The sequence below is a fragment of the Rhamphochromis sp. 'chilingali' genome, assembly GCF_963969265.1.
Source record: "Rhamphochromis sp. 'chilingali' genome assembly, chromosome: 9".
NCBI classification, from domain to species: domain Eukaryota; kingdom Metazoa; phylum Chordata; class Actinopteri; order Cichliformes; family Cichlidae; genus Rhamphochromis; species Rhamphochromis sp. 'chilingali'.
The window spans coordinates 21712627-21731442 of NC_137936.1; the positions used below are offsets into that span (position 1 = coordinate 21712627).

The following is an 18816-nucleotide window of genomic DNA, read 5'->3' on the forward strand; positions in this document are numbered from 1 at the left end:
GAGAGACCCCCATCTGTTCAGTGTGGGTGTAAAGGTTTGTGCTGTGTATTTGTGTAGGCCTGTGTGCATTTACCATACGTGAAAACAAGTGTTTTGGTGCTGTAGCTGACGAATGTGTTGTTTACCCAGCCTCGGGAGGACATTACCTGATTGGTTTGAATTGTGTTAATTTAGGTTAATTTGTCTCTCTGCTTCACTCGCTGACAACTTACTTTCACAACATGTTCTAAAACTTCTCACAAAGTAATTCTTTAACTAAGTGCTTGAGATAATTTTGGTTTTTAAAGACATCATGAACAAGATGAGTCGCTTGTCATCCTTAATGGCATAATCTCTTTGAAACAGAGTACACTGTGGGACTTCATGTTGTGTGAGAAGTGAATTCAGAAAATAAAATAACTCAGCTGCATGACAGTGCATTCAAACCTTTTATAGTTTTTGAACAGCTGTTTAACAGTCTTAGACTCAAAGGTTGCGCCGATTGGCACCCAAACTGACTTGATAACGAAGAAACAAACCAGTTTATTAAAAGTGCCAACTATACTCAACACAAGTGAGTCTGCTGCTTTAGTCATAGCAAAAATCCTGCATTTGTTTAGAGTTGTGTTTTTCGGTTATCCATATTCAATTCAGTCCTGTTGTAGTTACATAGCTTGATATAAAAAAAAAAGTCACCTCAACACACTTTATATTGTAAGGTAAGGACTGTACAATAATACAGTGAGACGAGTGAGACGATCCCCTGTGAACAAGTACTTGGTGACAGTGGGAAGGAAAAACTCCCTTTTAACAGGAAAAAAAACTCTGGCAGTATCAGGCTCAGGGAGGAGCAGCCATTTGCTATGACCAGTTGGGGGTGAGAGGAGGGAAACGGGAAAAATATATACATACTCTGTGGAAGAGAGCCAGTAAATCTAGAATGGTGCATAAACAAGTCAAAAGAAAGTCAAAAGAAGTGAGTCAAGCAAAAACAGATCCATTGCAGTGTAGCTAAGGGAGGATTCAGGATTACCTGATTAGCACTAACTATATTCTTTGTCAAAAAGGGAAGTTTTCATCTAAAAGTAGAAAGACTATCTGTCTCCAGAATCTGCTGCCCATTCGACTTTTAAATACCCAGGGAAGCACAAGTTAGCCTGCACTCTGAGAGCAAAGTGCTTTGGTGGTGTGATGTGGTACTATGTGGTTTATAAGAGAAGATGAAGCCAGGTTATTGTAGACCTTGTATGTCAGAATGATTTTAAATGAAATTCTCATATACAAGGGAGCCAATGCAGCGAAGCCAATGCAGGAGAAATCTGGTCTCTCTTTCTAGTCCCTGTTGCTGACATATTTTGGAGGGAGTTTTTGGGGCAGCCTGATAATAATGAATTACAATAGTCCAGCCTGGTAGTAATAAATGCATGAAGTAGGTACAGCAGTTATAGGAAGGTTTAGAGAACAAACATGTCTTTTCCCCCAAATATTAGGAGGTAATCTGTATTTCTGTTGCAAGCTGACATTCAAACGCGCATCTTCATGTTTGTATGTTACTGTTACTAATGGTAGATCAGTTGACAGTTCATTTGAAATAATTAATAATGATTTTTTGAGATACGTCATTTCAGTAATGGCAATTAGATTTTGATGAAATAACAGAAACTAGGACAGGACCCCCACCTCGAGTCTAGACGCTGGTGGTGATGGAGATGGAGCCTTGTTGAAGCTCTTTAAGTGACCGGAGTGATGTGGATATGGGTAGGAGGCTGGTTGCATGAATGGGAGTCTGAAAGACAGAATGACAGAAGAACACTGAGATTTAAAGAACATAGAAGGAACAGAAGCTCGTTGGCTCAGAGAAGGCGGGCAGGAAAGTGGTTGGACAAATGCAAAGTCAGCGGTTATTGCAGGATCATTAGGAAGGCAGAATTCTTTTATAGAAGTTTTCTGATTACATTCTGTCAGTATGTAATGTGTATCAAAATGATTAACTTTTGGATATGAAACTACACAAAATGCATATTTTCATGCCAAAAGACCACATATTTGATACACTTCTCAGATTTGTTTCCCATTTGTGAATTTGAAATGTAAACATTAATTATGGTTGTTACAGTGCACAGCTTTGTGCTCTTTGTGGTTTTTCAGTTAAATTTATACAAAGAATGTCTTGTACACATATTACAAGACTGCATAATTAAGAGGGTCTAAGAAACAGTTTTTTATGCTGATTTACAGAACTTTACACAAGCCTAAAGTTCTTTATGACTGTGCTTAAAGGGGACGATTTAGAGGGGAAAAATAGCTTACAAAATAAAAGCAGTAGCAGTATGTTATCGTTCGTGTTAGTCATGCCTTTATAAAGGGCACCATATGGGTCTTGTCTGGTTTGTGCTATCCGTGTTCATTTATTGGTACATAAAATGTACAAGTTAGGTTCATTGCTCTGTCAGGCTGTGTTTGTGAGTGCGTGTGTGCATGTGTGCATGTGTGCGTGCATGTGTCTGGCCATGGCAAGTGCCAGCCTGGCAGCAGGCATTAGTCAGAGCACAGACAGAACATGCTGTCTGTCAGGCCGTCGCGTTGCTATAGTGACACTGTCTGCTTCTCTCTCAGGTGCTTCTGGGAAACCATTCCTCACCCAAACCAGCCTGTCTGGGTGCCAGCCACAGGACACAGCTCCTTTTTTCTTCTCAGCAGACTCCCTGTCCGTTTCTTTGCCAGCACTCGTTTGTTCTTTGCTTCATCCCCTCTTTGAACGCATTCACGGGGCTCAGGCTGAGATCGTTGACCCCATTCTGCATTGTGAGGTGGGAAAAAAAAAAGAATAAACTAAGAGAAACATGATTTCTGAATTTTATTTCCAGCTACATGCACACACACAAAGGATGCCAAAGTCCTGACATCCTTCGGGTGATCCTTTTTGGCTCTGACCATGCGTGACCTCACTCCACCTGAGTTTCTGCTTTTTGTTATTGATTGCTCTGCTGCAGCCCCACACACCCACATCCTCCTCCAAACACACACACACACACACACACACACACACACACACACACACACACACACACACACACACACACACACACACACACACACACACACACACACACACACACACATTCAAGAGCTTTTGTTGTGGGTTCAGTTTTGTTTTAGTCGAACTGCTTAAACACAAGCCTCAAACAAAATAAAAAAAAATGTTCCCACCTTTTGTTTTGTATTGAATCTTAAATACATTTTTACCAGCAAGTGCCTTTAGGGTATATTACTGTATTCTGTATCATATTAAATTGTATTGTGTTTACTCCCTGCCCGTGTTTACACTTGCACCTACATTTTCGCTGCAGCTGAGCTACTTGGCAGGAGATAAACAATGCTAGTCATATCGTTCTAAGTTACTATATGTAAGGTTTGAGAATGAATGAATGCAACAGTAAGACAGCACCAGTCTCACATGGAGTTTTTAATCTATGCAGACATTACTGTTTACTTATTAGTGATTAAACTGATGATAAATGAAATCATTTGGCCTATTGAATTTATAAAATGTTGCTTATTTTTGTTATTTGTGCATGAAAATGGTGACTTTATCAATTAGGCAGCCTTTAAAGTAGTTGCTAGACATGGAGACTTTTAATTGGCAAATCATTTGAACCAATATTGTGATCTTTAGCACAGATGGGGCCAGTTTGTTCAGCTGCATTTGTTGAGGTTTTTAGAAAACATTCTCTCCAAATGTAGTGATTCTTTCAACTTAAGCAAACAGTTCATAGCTGATAGTTTTAGGACTACTTTCATTGTCAGACAGATATGACTTTACTGTATTGTGAGATTCATTTTCCACCTTTTTTGCTTTTTACCTCACGCCAGGGTCCAGTCACCTGTGTGGCCTTCTCTAGAACAGGGGAGTACTTTTCCTCTGGAGGCTCTGATGAACAGGTGATGGCAGAGTATTCTAACATTCTTCATTACTAACTTTAATGGAGTGTTGTTATTTAATACATTTATATCTGGTTCACAGGTAATGGTGTGGAAGAGCAACTTTGACTGTGTTGAGTTCAGTGATGGCGTCAGACTGCAACATAAAACTGCTTCCAGTTCACAGACACCAACGGCTACTTCCACAACTCACTTCCCCCTTAATTCGCATACATCTGTGTTACGTAGCAAGGTAAGTCCAAACAGAAAGGAACATGGAACCCAACAAGATGGCTGTTTTGGCTTTTACCTTTATTCAGAAGCTGAACAAATATAGCCAGAAACTGTCAAATGATAGGCAACAGAGGTCGAGGTCCAGTCAGTGGGGTCAAACCCAGGATTCAACTACTAAGGGCATTTTAAACCCTATGTGGTGTCTCCCCTTAGCACTTGCCCATCGGGTTTCACTTTGTGACTGTGTGACTGTGCAGTGATTAGTGTTGTGTTTAGCAATGAGAATAAAGAACTAAGTCAGAAACATATGCTTCCAAGCACATCGTTTCCTTTATTCATTACTGGCACGTTTCCCAGTTGTTTGGTTACGGTGTTTTCACACCTAATTGATAACATGTCATTATGTTCCATATAAACCACAGGTGATCGCTTTAATCTGGTAGTGATCACCAGTATGTAGGCCTGCATGACCCTACTAGTGACTGGTGTTTGCCAGACAGTTGCTAACCAGCATCTAGCAACCGCTCTAGCCAGCAAGATTTTATGTTGTTAAAGGGTAGTTTTATAATTTGGTTGTTAGGATATGCCAATACAAATGTATATAACTAAATATGTCTACCATAAATCCTATACAAAATGCACTAATTGAAACGTATGTGTGCACATGTATTTCATGCATGTGTGCTGGCTGGCTGAAAAATAAATATGAAAAGACACAAACATGTGCACAGATGCCTCTCAGCTTATTTCCTCCCTTCCTTTGAAGTTCTTAGATTTGGCCCAAAGCCACATTCATATCCCACATGCAGGGCAGGAAATGCCTGCTTATTCACCATCTACACTTTGATATGGAGGATATTCTTTTTCCTATTGAAATGGAGGAAAAAATAAAATAAACTGCATGATACCGCAGGTGAGTTTTAAAAATGTAGTCGATCACAACAAATTCTTGGAACTGAAAAGAGTCCGTCGGTGATAATATTGTGTTGTGCGTAGTGATCTTTGAAGAGATTTTAAGTGTGTTTGTGGTTATGCTTCTGTTCTCACGACCTATAGTGTGACTTTATTTTTTATAACTCATTAACAAAGAGTTTGCTTCCATTAGCACACTGCACTATGCTGTTACTGTTTTGATTTAATTTGACAACTAAGAGGGTTTGGATAGTATTCTGACAGCCAATCAATATCATTTAGATTGTTTGAAAAAAAGAAAAAACAGCCTTACTGACTCTTTAGTCCATTTTGTGGGAGCGCTTTCTCCAATTTCACGGGAGTAATTTGGTAGAACACAGTTCCTTGTTTTTCATTCGGAGCCTCCACTCACTCCTATTCCACCACACCCTGTCTGTCTGATGTTTCTATCTGAGGAGAAAGTACAGCTGATGTGCTGCTAAGCTGCAGCTAGCTGCAACTTAAATAAAAATTGATGATTCTACAGTTTTAAAAAGTGTTTGGAAAACACTCCTTTGGGGTGCGATTACCGGCCTATCGTTTCCATAACAACTGAACTCCTCACACTGATGTATTATTAAAAAGCAGAAACAGTTAACACAAACTGGTGATCAGCAATTTTTACTCAGTCTAAAATTTATTATTAACGTAAATGTTAGTGACCAGCTGCTGAAGCTGTATAAAAAGTTTACTTTACCACTTTAAAACATAAAAACCTTTACAATATCTTCGTAGCGTACCCACTAGAGGGGGTACCCGTTAGCAGCTGACATTATAACAACCATTTCATGAACTTATCTGACGTCTCTTAGCAGTTTAAGTTCTTGTTGAGGACTGGATTAAAACCATAGGAGGAAGGCAATATTAAAACGATCAACCGCAGAGAAATGTGACTTTTGTCCTACTAAGTTTGGCCAGAGCAAAAACTTGGAAGTGACTGAAAGGAGTGTGAGCCAAGGATAAATGAGAAACAAACAGCAGAGCTGCTATTAGAGATGTTTAAATATTAAAAAGGCTCAATGTGTCATGGACGCACACAAAGGAGACTGGTGTCACCGGTCGTCTGGGAAACTCCTGGGACCGGTTTGGTTTCAAGCCTTTTGACTTCTATAGTGTTACTTACATCAACAAGGGCACAGCCTAGGTCTTTCCTCTCTTTCTCTCTCTGAGACACACACATGTGCAGACACGCATAAACAAATCCTGGCTCTCTGCTGTTCTCCCTCCTACTGATTGGTCTGCTATGAGCTTGGATCCACCCACAGTGAAGCTGCCTTACCTTTAAACTCAAAAATCCAGACTGGCAAACTTCATAGTAAACAAAGGTGAAAAAATGAAAATTAACTGTTAAGTGCTGTTTACAATTTCCATTAGAGGAAAAAAAATACATAAACACAATGTCCCCAGCATGTCATCTCACTCATCGGGGTTTCCACCAGTCTATCCGACCAATCTCAACAGCCTGCTGTGCCTAAGATGACCCCCTGCTGGGCCGATGCACTGGCGATCTGTTTGGTTTTTTTCTCCAGACAGCTGCTAAAACGGAAGAGTCCATATGTCTGTATTTATTTGTTTATACTTATTTTATTTATTTAAAAACAACAACAAAAGGAAGTTTGCTGATGTTTATTACGGCATTGTTCCTGTAAGCAAAGATTGATCATCAAGTGAGCTTAAAAAAACTATGAAAATGTTTTTTTTTTAAAAAGGAAGTAAAAACAAAGCCAGACACACATTTCATAAATTTTGAATTTTGCACCTCCAAATCTTCGGAACAACTTACCTTTTTTACATAAGAGTTGCCCATTCTTTTTAAATCACTTAAAAAACCCTATTATCCTAGTGTCCTGTCTTTTCTTATGCAAACACAGTCTTGTTTACTTGTTTTCATTGTTTTCAGTGTATATTTTGTATAACCTGTACAGCAATTTGGCCAACGGAGGTTGTTTAAAATATAAATGTGTCTGTTTATCCATTTATGCCCACTAATTAAGGTAGGAAAGGCAGGATAGCCTTGTCACACTTTGAGCAACTAGCATTATAGTGTTATTCTTAAGTCTTCTTCTTAAGTCACATACATAGCCGACATCAGTCCAGCAGTGAAACTCATCCGGTTCAACCTATTATAAAACCATCATTCTTATAAAAATAATAGCATTTCTGTATATCTTCATCCACATCTGTAATCTTTAACAAAGATGATATTTACTTAAAAGCTCCATTGATCAGCTTCAGCTAGAAGTGAGTGTTTATCAAGCATCATCTATGTGAAGGTGAATATTTCTAACATTTTTCTTAGACGCCTAGTTTAAGTAGTTTGCTCTCAGTGTCCTTTAAAAAAGCACCTGCTTTCTTAATGCCATTTGTGGAACTTTCACGGCTGCTTTTTCTTCTGTCTGCCTTTCCTTTCTGTGCTGTGAGAACAGGATTGTAAATGGATTTAATAGCTCTTCCACTTGACAGCCGTTATTACAGATGTGCCTGAAAGGGTGATTAGAAAATGGGCAGCTGGACCATGTAGAGAGAAATGATTAGTGCAATGTACGAAATGTATTCTCTTCTTCTGAGAACTCCTGTTCTTGTTTAACCCCACTGAACCCTTTCACTGGGAAATATGATTTTTCAAATACAGCTGTCTGAAGTTTGAGCACTAATGGAAAAGCAGCTCTTCACATCTGCTTGATTAAGAACCAGCTGTGGTTCAGTTGTGATGTTTGCACTGGCTCTCTCTCTTCTTAAAAAACCCCACATGGATTCATAGGTTACATGTGAGATTAATGATCCTTATATTTGTATTGTGTTTGACAAATTTGTTTTTTATGTTTTGGAAAATCCAGATTCTAAAGCCACCCAGAGAGCTTTGTCAGACTGTTTGATTGTTGCCTTGTCAGTTTATCCCGAATCATCCACAGGAGGTTTTTGATCCATTTCATCAACCTCCAATCATCTGTTAAAACAAAAACAAATAAATGAGGGATCTGTATCCAGGTCTTGTTCTCATTTAAAAAGAAAAATGTCTATATCGACTCACTCCCAGCAAAATAATTTCATAATTATTCCTCTGAGTCATACAAAAACATAAATTACTAGTAATTTCAGTATCAGAACATTGAAAATAGATAAAATGACAACAAATATGAAAAGGAGACCCCAGTTTTAATCTCATTTAAACACCTTGGTCTGCATGGACTTGAAGTTCCCACTGTTTCCACAATAAATAAAAACAACTTGGTCAACAGAAGATGCACTGCGATCTCTAAATCTAGTAAATGTATTTGGAGTGTGTGCTACCTGCTACCCTTTTCAGTATAAAAAATAAATTTATAATAATAAATTTAAAAGGATGTAAAAAGCTAGTATTTGTAATTTATCCTTTTTTTCCTTAATCCTAGATCTCCAGTGAAGCAGTAGCTGAATGTGTGAAGTTATTATTAGACCAAACATATAGAAATATGAAACAAGCTGTTTTTAGATAACATGCCTTATAGTAGTTTAGCTGGAGACTCCTTTAACATGTTGTGTTTTAGTTTGGCACCAGCTTTGAGATATCGTCCAATGAAAGCACATCAAACATTTTAACAGCTGGCTCTGAGAATATAGCACTAGTCTTTGTTGAAAGTATTTGCACATAAATATAGCATAAAAAAAACTTGCTAATGTGTTTGAAGGTGCACAATTGGACAATCCGAGATTGAATGGGCAGTTAAGATGGATGTCCTTTTCAGTGCGTACTACATAAGTATGCTTACCAATAGGGTTGTCCACAATAGTATGATTCTACATTTTTACATGATTATATGATATTTGCCATATCAATGATATGGCAAAACCATTGTTTACTTTCCCAAGCACATGCAACAACGGCACATGCCCAAACATGTCTGACAGAGAGAGTTGCTTGTCAGCCTCCTGACGATTTAGTAAAATGGGAACTATTTAATGAAGCACAATGTTTTGCAAAAATATGGGGAAAAAATTGTTCTTGCTGAAGGTGGAAACTACAAAACTGTTTTTTCCACTTGGGGTAAAAACACACCATCGAGTAAAACCAAGACATGAAGACACGCAAGGATGAGATAACTAGTAGCTGGTACTTTTGTGTAACCAAGAAGTAAACAAATGACTCATTGGTGGAGCTCTTGCTAATTGCAGTCCACACGACAGGAAGGACATTTCTGATGTGGTTACATGGTGAAAAGGCAGGGCTTTAGACAGCTAGTGAAAAAACAAAGGTAGATAATGTTTTTGAATTTCAGTTTTATGACAGTCGTGTTGTGCGTTTACTTAGAATTTTCATGGAAAACGCTACCAAGGCTACTTTTATGCTTACATGTGACTTCTGCTGTGTCACTGCCATTGCTGCTGCTGTTGTTGCTACTGCTGGCGATATATTCACACTTTGAATTAAGTAGTCTGTCGTCAGTGACAGTAGCTCATTGGAAAAGATGGATTGAAAATGCCCTTCATCTTATTTGCACTAATAAATGCCGTTGCCTGCAAGCTTCAATCACAGATAAAATGTTCTTCAGTATTTTCTATATCACCATAAATTTCATTATCACACATTTCCTTGAAATATTGTGATCATTGTACGGCTGTGTCACATACCTGTGATACTGAGACACAGATTTTTAAACTTAATTTCTAAATCTACTTGTGTGGTTTTTGTGTATAGGATGAAAGTTAAAAGTGAAAATATAGCATAATATACAGTTTTGTTCCTTTCTTCTTGTTTGTTTCCCTTTCTTTTTTGTTTGTTTTTCCATTAGAAACTGTGTACAACGTATCCCCAGATTACATAATCCTGATAGAGATGGCAGGTATTACTTTGACAATCAGATAAATAAATAAATAAATGAATGAATAAATCCATCTGAGGTTCATTAGGTTTTTCACAATCATTCTGGTTGTAATGATTAGACTACAAGTCTGATTTGACTGATGGACGTAATAGAGACACGTGGAGTTTGACCTTTTTCTGGCATGAATTAAACATGTCGCCCTCACGTGGAGACCTGTTATTTAGCATCTCTTTACAGTTTTTCACTTCAAGTCATTAAACACAACAGTAATAGATCCTGCCAGTTACCAACTGTTACAGTTTAAGTAATGCTGGGAGCTGCACCTGGAAGTGCAAGCTTCCTAGATTTTCCTTTTCATGTATAATTTAGCCGTTCATAATTTATTATTAATACAAGCCCTTTTATCTCTCTTATACTGCCACAAGTCTCTCACACGTGTTGCCTGAGAGGAAGCAGAGGAGAGAGAAATGTCAACTGCTCGCCTGAATTTGATAGTTTGTATCTCTTAGAAAGGGTATTCAAAGGCTTTATGAGTTTAAAGGGATTGAGGAATCATAGAAATGCTCTAATATGGTGCTTTTATAAATTGACTTATGTACAGAGAAACAAAATATAGTAAACAGGATGCTGTTTGGCTGAAAGGAGAAACCACAGACGTTGCAGAACACTGCTGCCCAAACATCCTACTGCAGGCTAATTAAAAAAAATGAAGAAAATGTGAGCCCGTTTACAGTTAATATCAAAAACCTGTATATCATTAGAATATAGAGTCGAATGTAGAAGCATGCATATGCTAAAGCATATGTCAAAAAGAGTAGTCATCGAAGTATATTAACCCCTGACTCCAAAGGTATGAGAGGAACATACCTTTGTAACATAGTTAACAAGAAGCACTCAGATAATACAAATTTCCCCCAAGGCAGCTCACTTAATCTGCAGTAGTTACTTACACACTGTGTAAAGCGCTATACAAATACAGACCATTTACCATTTACCAAACACACACACACACATAAACAACTGCAAAGTTCGGGCTATTGTTATTTGCCCAGTTTTAACCCATATTAATTTACTAGTATTCTACTAAAATTATTCATTGTCATTTTCATTTAATTGTCACGTAAAATTTGTTGTTTAGTGTGAATGTTAGTAATAACCCTCAAGTTTCAAATATCAAGTTTTTCAAAACAAACAAAAGAAACCATTTTAAATAGCTCTGTGGCGTTATTATCACTTTCAGATCAGTCCTAAAGAGGGCGCCACATGATATATTAAATCTTTTTTTTTACAATACTTTCTATATGTTGACAATACATACCACATTTAGGAGGATCATAGTTTCTAAGATATAATGATGCTGTGTTACTGATGCTCATCATCACTTTTTCACAACATGCTCGCTGTGTGATGCCCTTTAGACATTTAAGCATTTCAAATGAATATCTAGTAGGGCTGCCACGATTAGTCGACTAGTCACGATTACGTCGACTATCAAAATCGTCAACGACTAATTTAATAGTCGACGTGTCATTTGAAGCTTTGTAAGATCCCAAAAGACGCAGGAATAAGTAGTAGGATTTAAGAGTGTAATAACGGACTGAAACAGAAGATGGCAGCACTGCATGTACAAGGATGCCAGCTGCCGTTAAACCGCGAAGAAGAAGAAGCAGTGTCCGATATCATAGCTGTTTCCAAATTCAGGAACCGCATCCTCCTATGCCCGCATTTGTAGGCAGATTACGTTGCAGCGACACGACAAAGACTGTCCAAAAATCGAAGACTCCGACAAATGCGCCCTTCATTTCCCCAGATTTGATGGATGGGTCGGGTGTATACTTCATGGCCCAACCTATCCCAGAAGTCATAGCGCGGCCCTGCTCAGTTTCCAACAATGGCGGCAGCTAGTTAGTTTTAATATTACTCTTATTATTCTTTCTGGGTCACAAAATAAACATTTAACATATTTTAAGGCGAGAATGTAGCTGTGTAAACTTCAAATATCTGCTCAGTTTATCAAGACACCACATTTTTTCAAAAGCGCTCCAACGTTTTCGGGAACGCCTGTTACCCACTAGCTCGATAGCTAGCCGGGGTTCAAGGCTCACTAGAGCCTGTGAGAACACCGGACTCCCGGCAAATCGTTTTCAAACCCACCGCCGTCTTTCACTACTCAGGTTAAACATGATATATAAGTCACTTAGATAACTTCAAAATGTTATTGTTTAGCTTTTTTCAGTATTTTATTTGTTCCTGAGTAAATCGGTTTGGCTGAGATTAAAGTTATAGTTTTTCCACAGATGAATAAACGTCAAGCAGACAACTGATTATCAGAAGTGTGAGATGCTTGAGAATTTACTACGGTGTCCTGTTATATTTTAAATAGCAAGGAGCAGACGCCTGAGTTTATTAAACTCCACCGAAACAATCTTCAAATTTCATTAAAATTTAATAAACTATCGTCTTGTCTTTATTTTTAGTTAGCACATACCTTAAACACTTAAAGCTGTAAGCTAATGATAGTTATATAAGAGCAGATGCATGCGGTGCAATAAGCTGTACGTTTTACGTCCAATGGATGCATGATCTGATTAGTCGACTAATCCACAAACGATTATCAAAATAATCGTTTGTGGCAGCCCTAATATCTAGTTTGCTTATATTTTGGCCACAATATTTTTTTGTGGGCTATTAGCACAATTATGTTTTTTATGGTATTTTGCACACACTTTAAGTATCCCTGGCTAAAGCTACTTGAAATTGAAGGAACTTTTTGTATTTTGTGTACTGTTATTTTTGATTTACTTATTTTAATTTTCCATACACTCATTGACAGAATGGATGTGTGAAAAAAAATTGTGTAAACGAAGCTAGTTACACTTCATAAATTGGCGACCAACTACATCTTCTATTTTGAAAAGGGACTCTAACGTGACCTGGATAACACTGATGATGCCAGTACTTATTTGCTAGTACCAGGTTGCCCACTTTTACTCCTAATAGCAAGTGGATATGCATTTACCGTGTACAGTTATTTGCTAATAATTCATCAGTACAACATTTAACATTTTTAGAAATGATGAGATAATTATGAGATGGTTGTGTTTAAATCATCTAATAACAAACAGGTGTTAAATCCACCCTTCTTCCTCTGCTGATCATCCGCTATTACACAATAATGCCTTTGGCAGAAATTCATCGCACCAGGAAGAAAGTGACTAATGAGACAGTAATGCTCTGTTTATTCATACAGGGGCAAAGGCCACCCATACCCATTACTCTCTCAGAATCAAATTCACAGGGATTTCATGAGAAGCAAATTTGATATGCTTATCCTTTAACATACTTGGAATGTGAAGCTTCGTGATAATTTGCCAGTGATGGGAACTGTACCAGAAACATGTAGGCCTATTTGTTAAACACAGTAAGCCAGCTGCAAGATGAGGTCTCTCTGGCTAAAGACTGAAAGTGTGTGTGATTCAGGTTGTCTCTGCTCAACACAGCTAAGCAAATCTGAATTTGCTGTTGGTTTGTGGTGTGGCCATAGATGCATTAACGTGTGTGTGTGTGTGTGTGTGTGTGTGTGTGTGTGTGTGTGTGTGTGTGTGCCAGTAACATCCATTGCTGACAGGCAGATCAGCGCTCTCTGATCACATCCGCCTTAATCCTTCTATCTACCCTCCACCCCTTCCCCCACTTTCTGTCTCTAGCTTCACATCTGGGTCTCTCTCGTGCTCACGTGTGCAGACAGACGAGCTGCAAACTCACAGCAGGCTTTCCTTCACAGCCCAACACACACACACACAAACCACTACACTGTGTGGCTCAGCTTTAGGACGTGGAGTGGAATGTGTGTGTGTGGGATGGGTGTTCAGAGACTGCACTAACTGAACTTTAATTTCCTCGATCATTCTATTACCATTATCGCTGAATCACCTTTACTTTGTAGTGCAAATAAACCCCCATCAATCACAGATGTTTCAGATGCATGGCTCTGTTTGCATTTATGTGTGTGAATCTTTAAGATAAGGCCGGCGATATTGTTCCAACAGTGTGAGCTGAATACATTTGACATTAGGAGCTAAAAAGAAAGGCAGGAGGGTGTGACAAAGGACTGTCAAAGACCGCATAGAAGTGGAGTTGAAGAGAACCTAATGGTCTAGTGGAGCGAGAGAACATCAGTGAGGAAGAGCAGGGAGAGGAAGAGCTGGAAGGTACAGAAAGTGGGAAAGCAGGACAAGCACGGGAGAGAACGAGACAAGCCGCAGACACTGGAGAAGAAAACAAGCAAGATTATATTGAAAAGAGAAAATTTGAGAGGCATTAAGAGACACCTTTTGGAGAGCTTGGGGGGTGATGAAAGCAGAAAAAAACAGTAAAATAAAAGAAAAGGATGAGAGAGCCAGTCAAGGACAGATAAAAAATGAGAGTGAGAAACAGCCTCCCCTTTTGAGCCTGTAGTGGAGTCGAGAGGCACAATCGAGGCCGAGTAACTTCAGGCTTCATTCATCAAAAAGCATCACTAGCAGTTTCTCGTAAAAGGTTCGCTTCCCTCTAATTAACTGAGATATCAGCAGCTGGTGAAAATGTTTGTCTATGTGTTACGGTTATCTTGTGACACCCACACACCTACCAGCCTCTCTTATTTGATCAGTGAGGAGATGATGCTGATGCTTTACACTGTATGCAATGGCAGAGCAACAAGAGCCATTATCACCAGCTGTGCCATCTGCGCTAGGACTAGTGTAAAAGAGAATCATTGCCTGAATGACTGTGATTAATTTAAAGTGAGAATAGAAATGATCCCTAATTAGACTGTGGGAACTCATAGATTTGTTAAGGAGTGACAGCATTTTGCAGTTTAAAACCAATTTTCCAGTTTGTTCTCTACATTTCTGTTTGAGTGTGATATGAATCAAATATCTGAGTGTAATATGAGTCTTTTATAAATGATTTAAATGAAGTTTATTGATATCACTCTAGTGGCATACTTGGATACAGGTTTATTACTATCATGAACAACATAATAAAGATCTATTATAAGAAAAGATAAGTTGTGCCTGAAAGTGTTTTGACATTAAACTGGTGACCCACAATGCTGCTGCTGACACTATAGCTGTTTGAGCTAACTTTAGCATTAGACTGACAGGACCGACCGCTTTTAAGGTAATGAGCTTATAACCATTATATTTTATGGCTAAAAGTAGCTTCTATCAACTTTATACCCCTTGACCTGTCTGTCATGGACACGTCACAACTGATAAGGTACCTGAAATAAGTATAAATGCACCGCTTACCTCTATCATTTCTGTTCAAAAGTACTTGCCAGTCCTCTTATTCTCTATGGACCATATAAAGATTAGCAGTAATTCAAAGTGTCAAAAATATAGCATTGGGACTACAGAGAGTTTTTATACATGACTTTTTTAATAGCAAATGCTTAAATATTATAGATACAGCAGGAGTCACTGGCAATAATAATGATATATTTTATCATGTACAATAACAAGACCATAACAATGAATCGGCTAAAGGAAATGAAGCCATCACTGATTTAGATTGTTTACGTCTGTGCTTTTCCTTCCACGAAACAATTTCCTTTCATTGTTTCGCCAGCTTGCAAAATTATAACGACTATCATGCTTCAGCCAGTTAAATTTAATCAGTTGCGGTGTGGCGGTGCAGTGGTTAGGACTGTCGCCTCACAGCAAGTAGGTGTCGAGCTCTAAACTGGTGCAGGCACGGTGCCTACACAGGTTTCCTCCCCCAGGCCACAGACGTCGCTTGTTAGGTGAATTGGTGATTCTAAATTGGCCGTGAGTGTGAATTTTTGATTGTCTCTGTGTGTTAGCTCTGAGATGGACTGCTGACTTGTTCAGGTTGCTGCTTATTACCCAGTGGCAGCAGGGATAGCTAACAAAATGAACAAAAGTTAAAAATATATATTCAACTTTTTCACTTACTACGGCTTAAGGTGTGTTTGATTAGGTCATAGTCAAAGTCACAGGACTTGCAAATGAGGAAAATTGCACTTTTGTAGACTGATTTTCATATAAACATTGTGCCACAGGGGGAAACATTTTATGGGTCGCCATTTAGCACAAATTAGCACCTTTGCTCACTTATTTTGTCAAATGCGCAGCAGCTAAAGTTGAAGCACTTGTAAAGCGATCCAGAGACGTCTTGGAGTGGCAGGTAAAAAAAAACCAAAGCATTGCAATGGTAAAATATACTATTTAGACATGTTACAGGGAGTTAAATAATAAAATATATATACACACATGTATGTAAGTATGTGAGTATGTATGTATGTATGTGAGTATGTGAGCGAGAGAGAGGTGTGTGTATTTTTTTTCTATGCAGCTTGTGAGGTATATTGATGGCTGGCTGTGTCAGACTAACAGTTTAATTTGGCCTCAGGAAATTTTCCACTGTTGGTTTTTCCACTCCAGGTGATTCATTAGGAGGATGGTTACCATGTTTATGCACACATTTACATGTACTTGCATGTACATTTGCAATAATGGGGTTTTCCCCGATTTCTCGTTAGATGAAGAGCATGTTGAGTTAGCAGACTGATTTATAGTTTTAGCAATAGCATTGCCGCCCACATGCATACATAAGCTTTAAAACTTATGAAAATACAGTGATACTTCCATGCAGCCTGTGGAAGGACAGATAGGATATAAACCCTGGAATGCACTTAATCTACTACACCCATCTATCAAGATTAGCGATTAATCAAAAAGACACATTTGCAGCTCATTCATGCTTCTCTCTGTTTTTTTTATGATGCCGAATGTGCTGCTGCTCTGCTCTCTGCCCACACACTGAACAGTTCAGAGAGCCGCGGCTGCATGGCGGCAGATTTATCGAAAAATGTTGGTGAATCCCATCAGGTGGTGAAACAAGCTGGAAAAAGTGCAAATTTGTCAAACTATATGATTAACAGGCGCTAAGTCATTTTAAAAATGACTAAATCAAATATCCTGTGTATAAACAAGCTACAATTAACTGTTAATATTGTTGATGAGGGTTCTTCTTCTGCAATTTAAAATCTCAGCCTGTAACAGCTTCTACATATTGTTTTATCTTGCGGCGCACTATCCGTGGGCTACCTGTATCATATTTTACTGACTTTTATACAGTTTCTCTCACTGCCACTTTTTCAACAGTAACTTTGCATGATGTTTCTGATATTGTGAGTATGACACATGGACCTGTCTGTCCATGTGTCATACTCACTCAAGGATCATCTCCTGGACTCTTTGTACATGACTGCAGGGAACCCATGCTCATTTTATTCTAGCTGTTCTTATAAGCTACGTCTGTGGCAGATGTGATGAGCCAAGCAATCGCTGACAGCTCCACTCATTTAGGAACAACACAGTTTGACATTTTGAGCTGAATGTGAATAGGCTTCAGTCTGCATGTGTGATGAGGTAAACACTTTTTGTCTCTCTCACTGGGATGGAGGACAGGTGACACAATATATACATAAACACAGACACACACACGTGTACGCAATCAGTCAGAGGTCTGCAAAGGCAGACAGAAATATAATGAAACGTATACATGTGTGGACAAATTTAGTCATGTAGACATGGTGATGGAGAGATGTGGTCACCGAGCTTCATGTGTTTGTACCTCATTGAATTAATCACAACGCAGGCCGACAGACTTAGCTTTTGTGTGTGTGGGCGTGTGTGTGTGCACGTGTGTGTGTGTGCGTGTGTGTGTGTGAAGCAGTGAGTCAACACTGGTTTCCATTCAGACTGTAATGTTTAAGCCCTTTAAGCTCCAAATGAGCTCTAAGTCTGCCCATGACCAAAGATTTTGCCAGTCAACTAGGGGGACGATGAGGGGTCTAGTCATTGGGTGTTTGTTTGTTTGTTTATTTAATTACACTATGTTGCCAAAGGTATTCACAGATACATCCAAATCGTTGAATTCAGTGGTTTCAATCGCTTCCATGGCCACAGCTGTATACAATCAAGCACCTAGCCATGCAGACTGCTTCTACAAACATTTGTGAATGAATGGGTCGCTTTTAGGGGATCAGGGAATTCCAGCGTGGCATCGTGATAGAATGCCACTTATGCGACAAGTCCCATCTTGAAATACCCTAGTATTATAACAGAGTGGAAGCTATTGCGAACAACAGCAGTGGGGTCAGCAGATGCTGAGGTGCATAGTGCGCGGAGGTCACAAACTTTCTGCAGAGTCAATGGGTATAGACGTCCAAACTTCATGTAGCCTTCATTTCAGCTCAAGAACAGTTTTCATAAAGGTATAGATAAGGTGGTGTTTTTTGTGGGAGGTCCCTTTTACTGTAAATATGCATGACAAATATCCAACATTGAGCAAAAACTCAGCCTGCATTGATATAAATATTTGTTGATTTATTTTTGTCAGGAAATGTAATATTTAATATTACCGCTGTTGCCACTTGATGTAGGCGATTCATCGATTGTCTCTAATTTAAAACTTTTTTCTGCCAACCAGAGCAGCAATTTTGTTTTCACGAAGTAATTTAAACTTTTTTAAAAGATTGTACAATCTACAACAGAAAAGATTCTCCCTTTCCCAACAGGGACACATCCAAGATATCAAAGTTTCTAACAGCTCTCACTGTCCTCTTTGTTTCCAGACCTCTGATCCAGCTCAGCATTTTAAAAGGCAGGACTCTCAAACTGCTGCCCACACTCAGAGCTACAGACAGATTGGCATCCAGAGCAGAGCATCTCATTCCCATGCCAATGGAAGCCTCAGCATCAGTTCCTCCACTGCCCATCAGACACAAACACAGAGTTTACCGCAGCATTCACCCCAGGGTCAAGCACAGTCCCATGCTTCAGATGGAGGGGTCCCACCTGGTCTAGCCAACACCCTGGAACACATTATAGGCCAACTGGATATTCTCACTCAGGTA

At 38.9% G+C, this 18816-nt stretch overlaps 1 protein-coding gene across 1 annotated transcript in view; it reads left to right on the forward strand.

The window, feature by feature from the left end:
• poc1a (POC1 centriolar protein A) overlaps positions 1 to 18816 on the forward strand; it is a 56289-nt gene that overhangs the window by 19782 nt on the left and 17691 nt on the right. The window contains exons 8-10 of the mRNA XM_080892060.1: positions 3853 to 3921; positions 4004 to 4153; positions 18535 to 18813. Coding sequence (XP_080748186.1) covers positions 3853 to 3921; positions 4004 to 4153; positions 18535 to 18813 — 498 coding nt within the window. The remainder of the gene's footprint in view (positions 1 to 3852; positions 3922 to 4003; positions 4154 to 18534; positions 18814 to 18816) is intronic.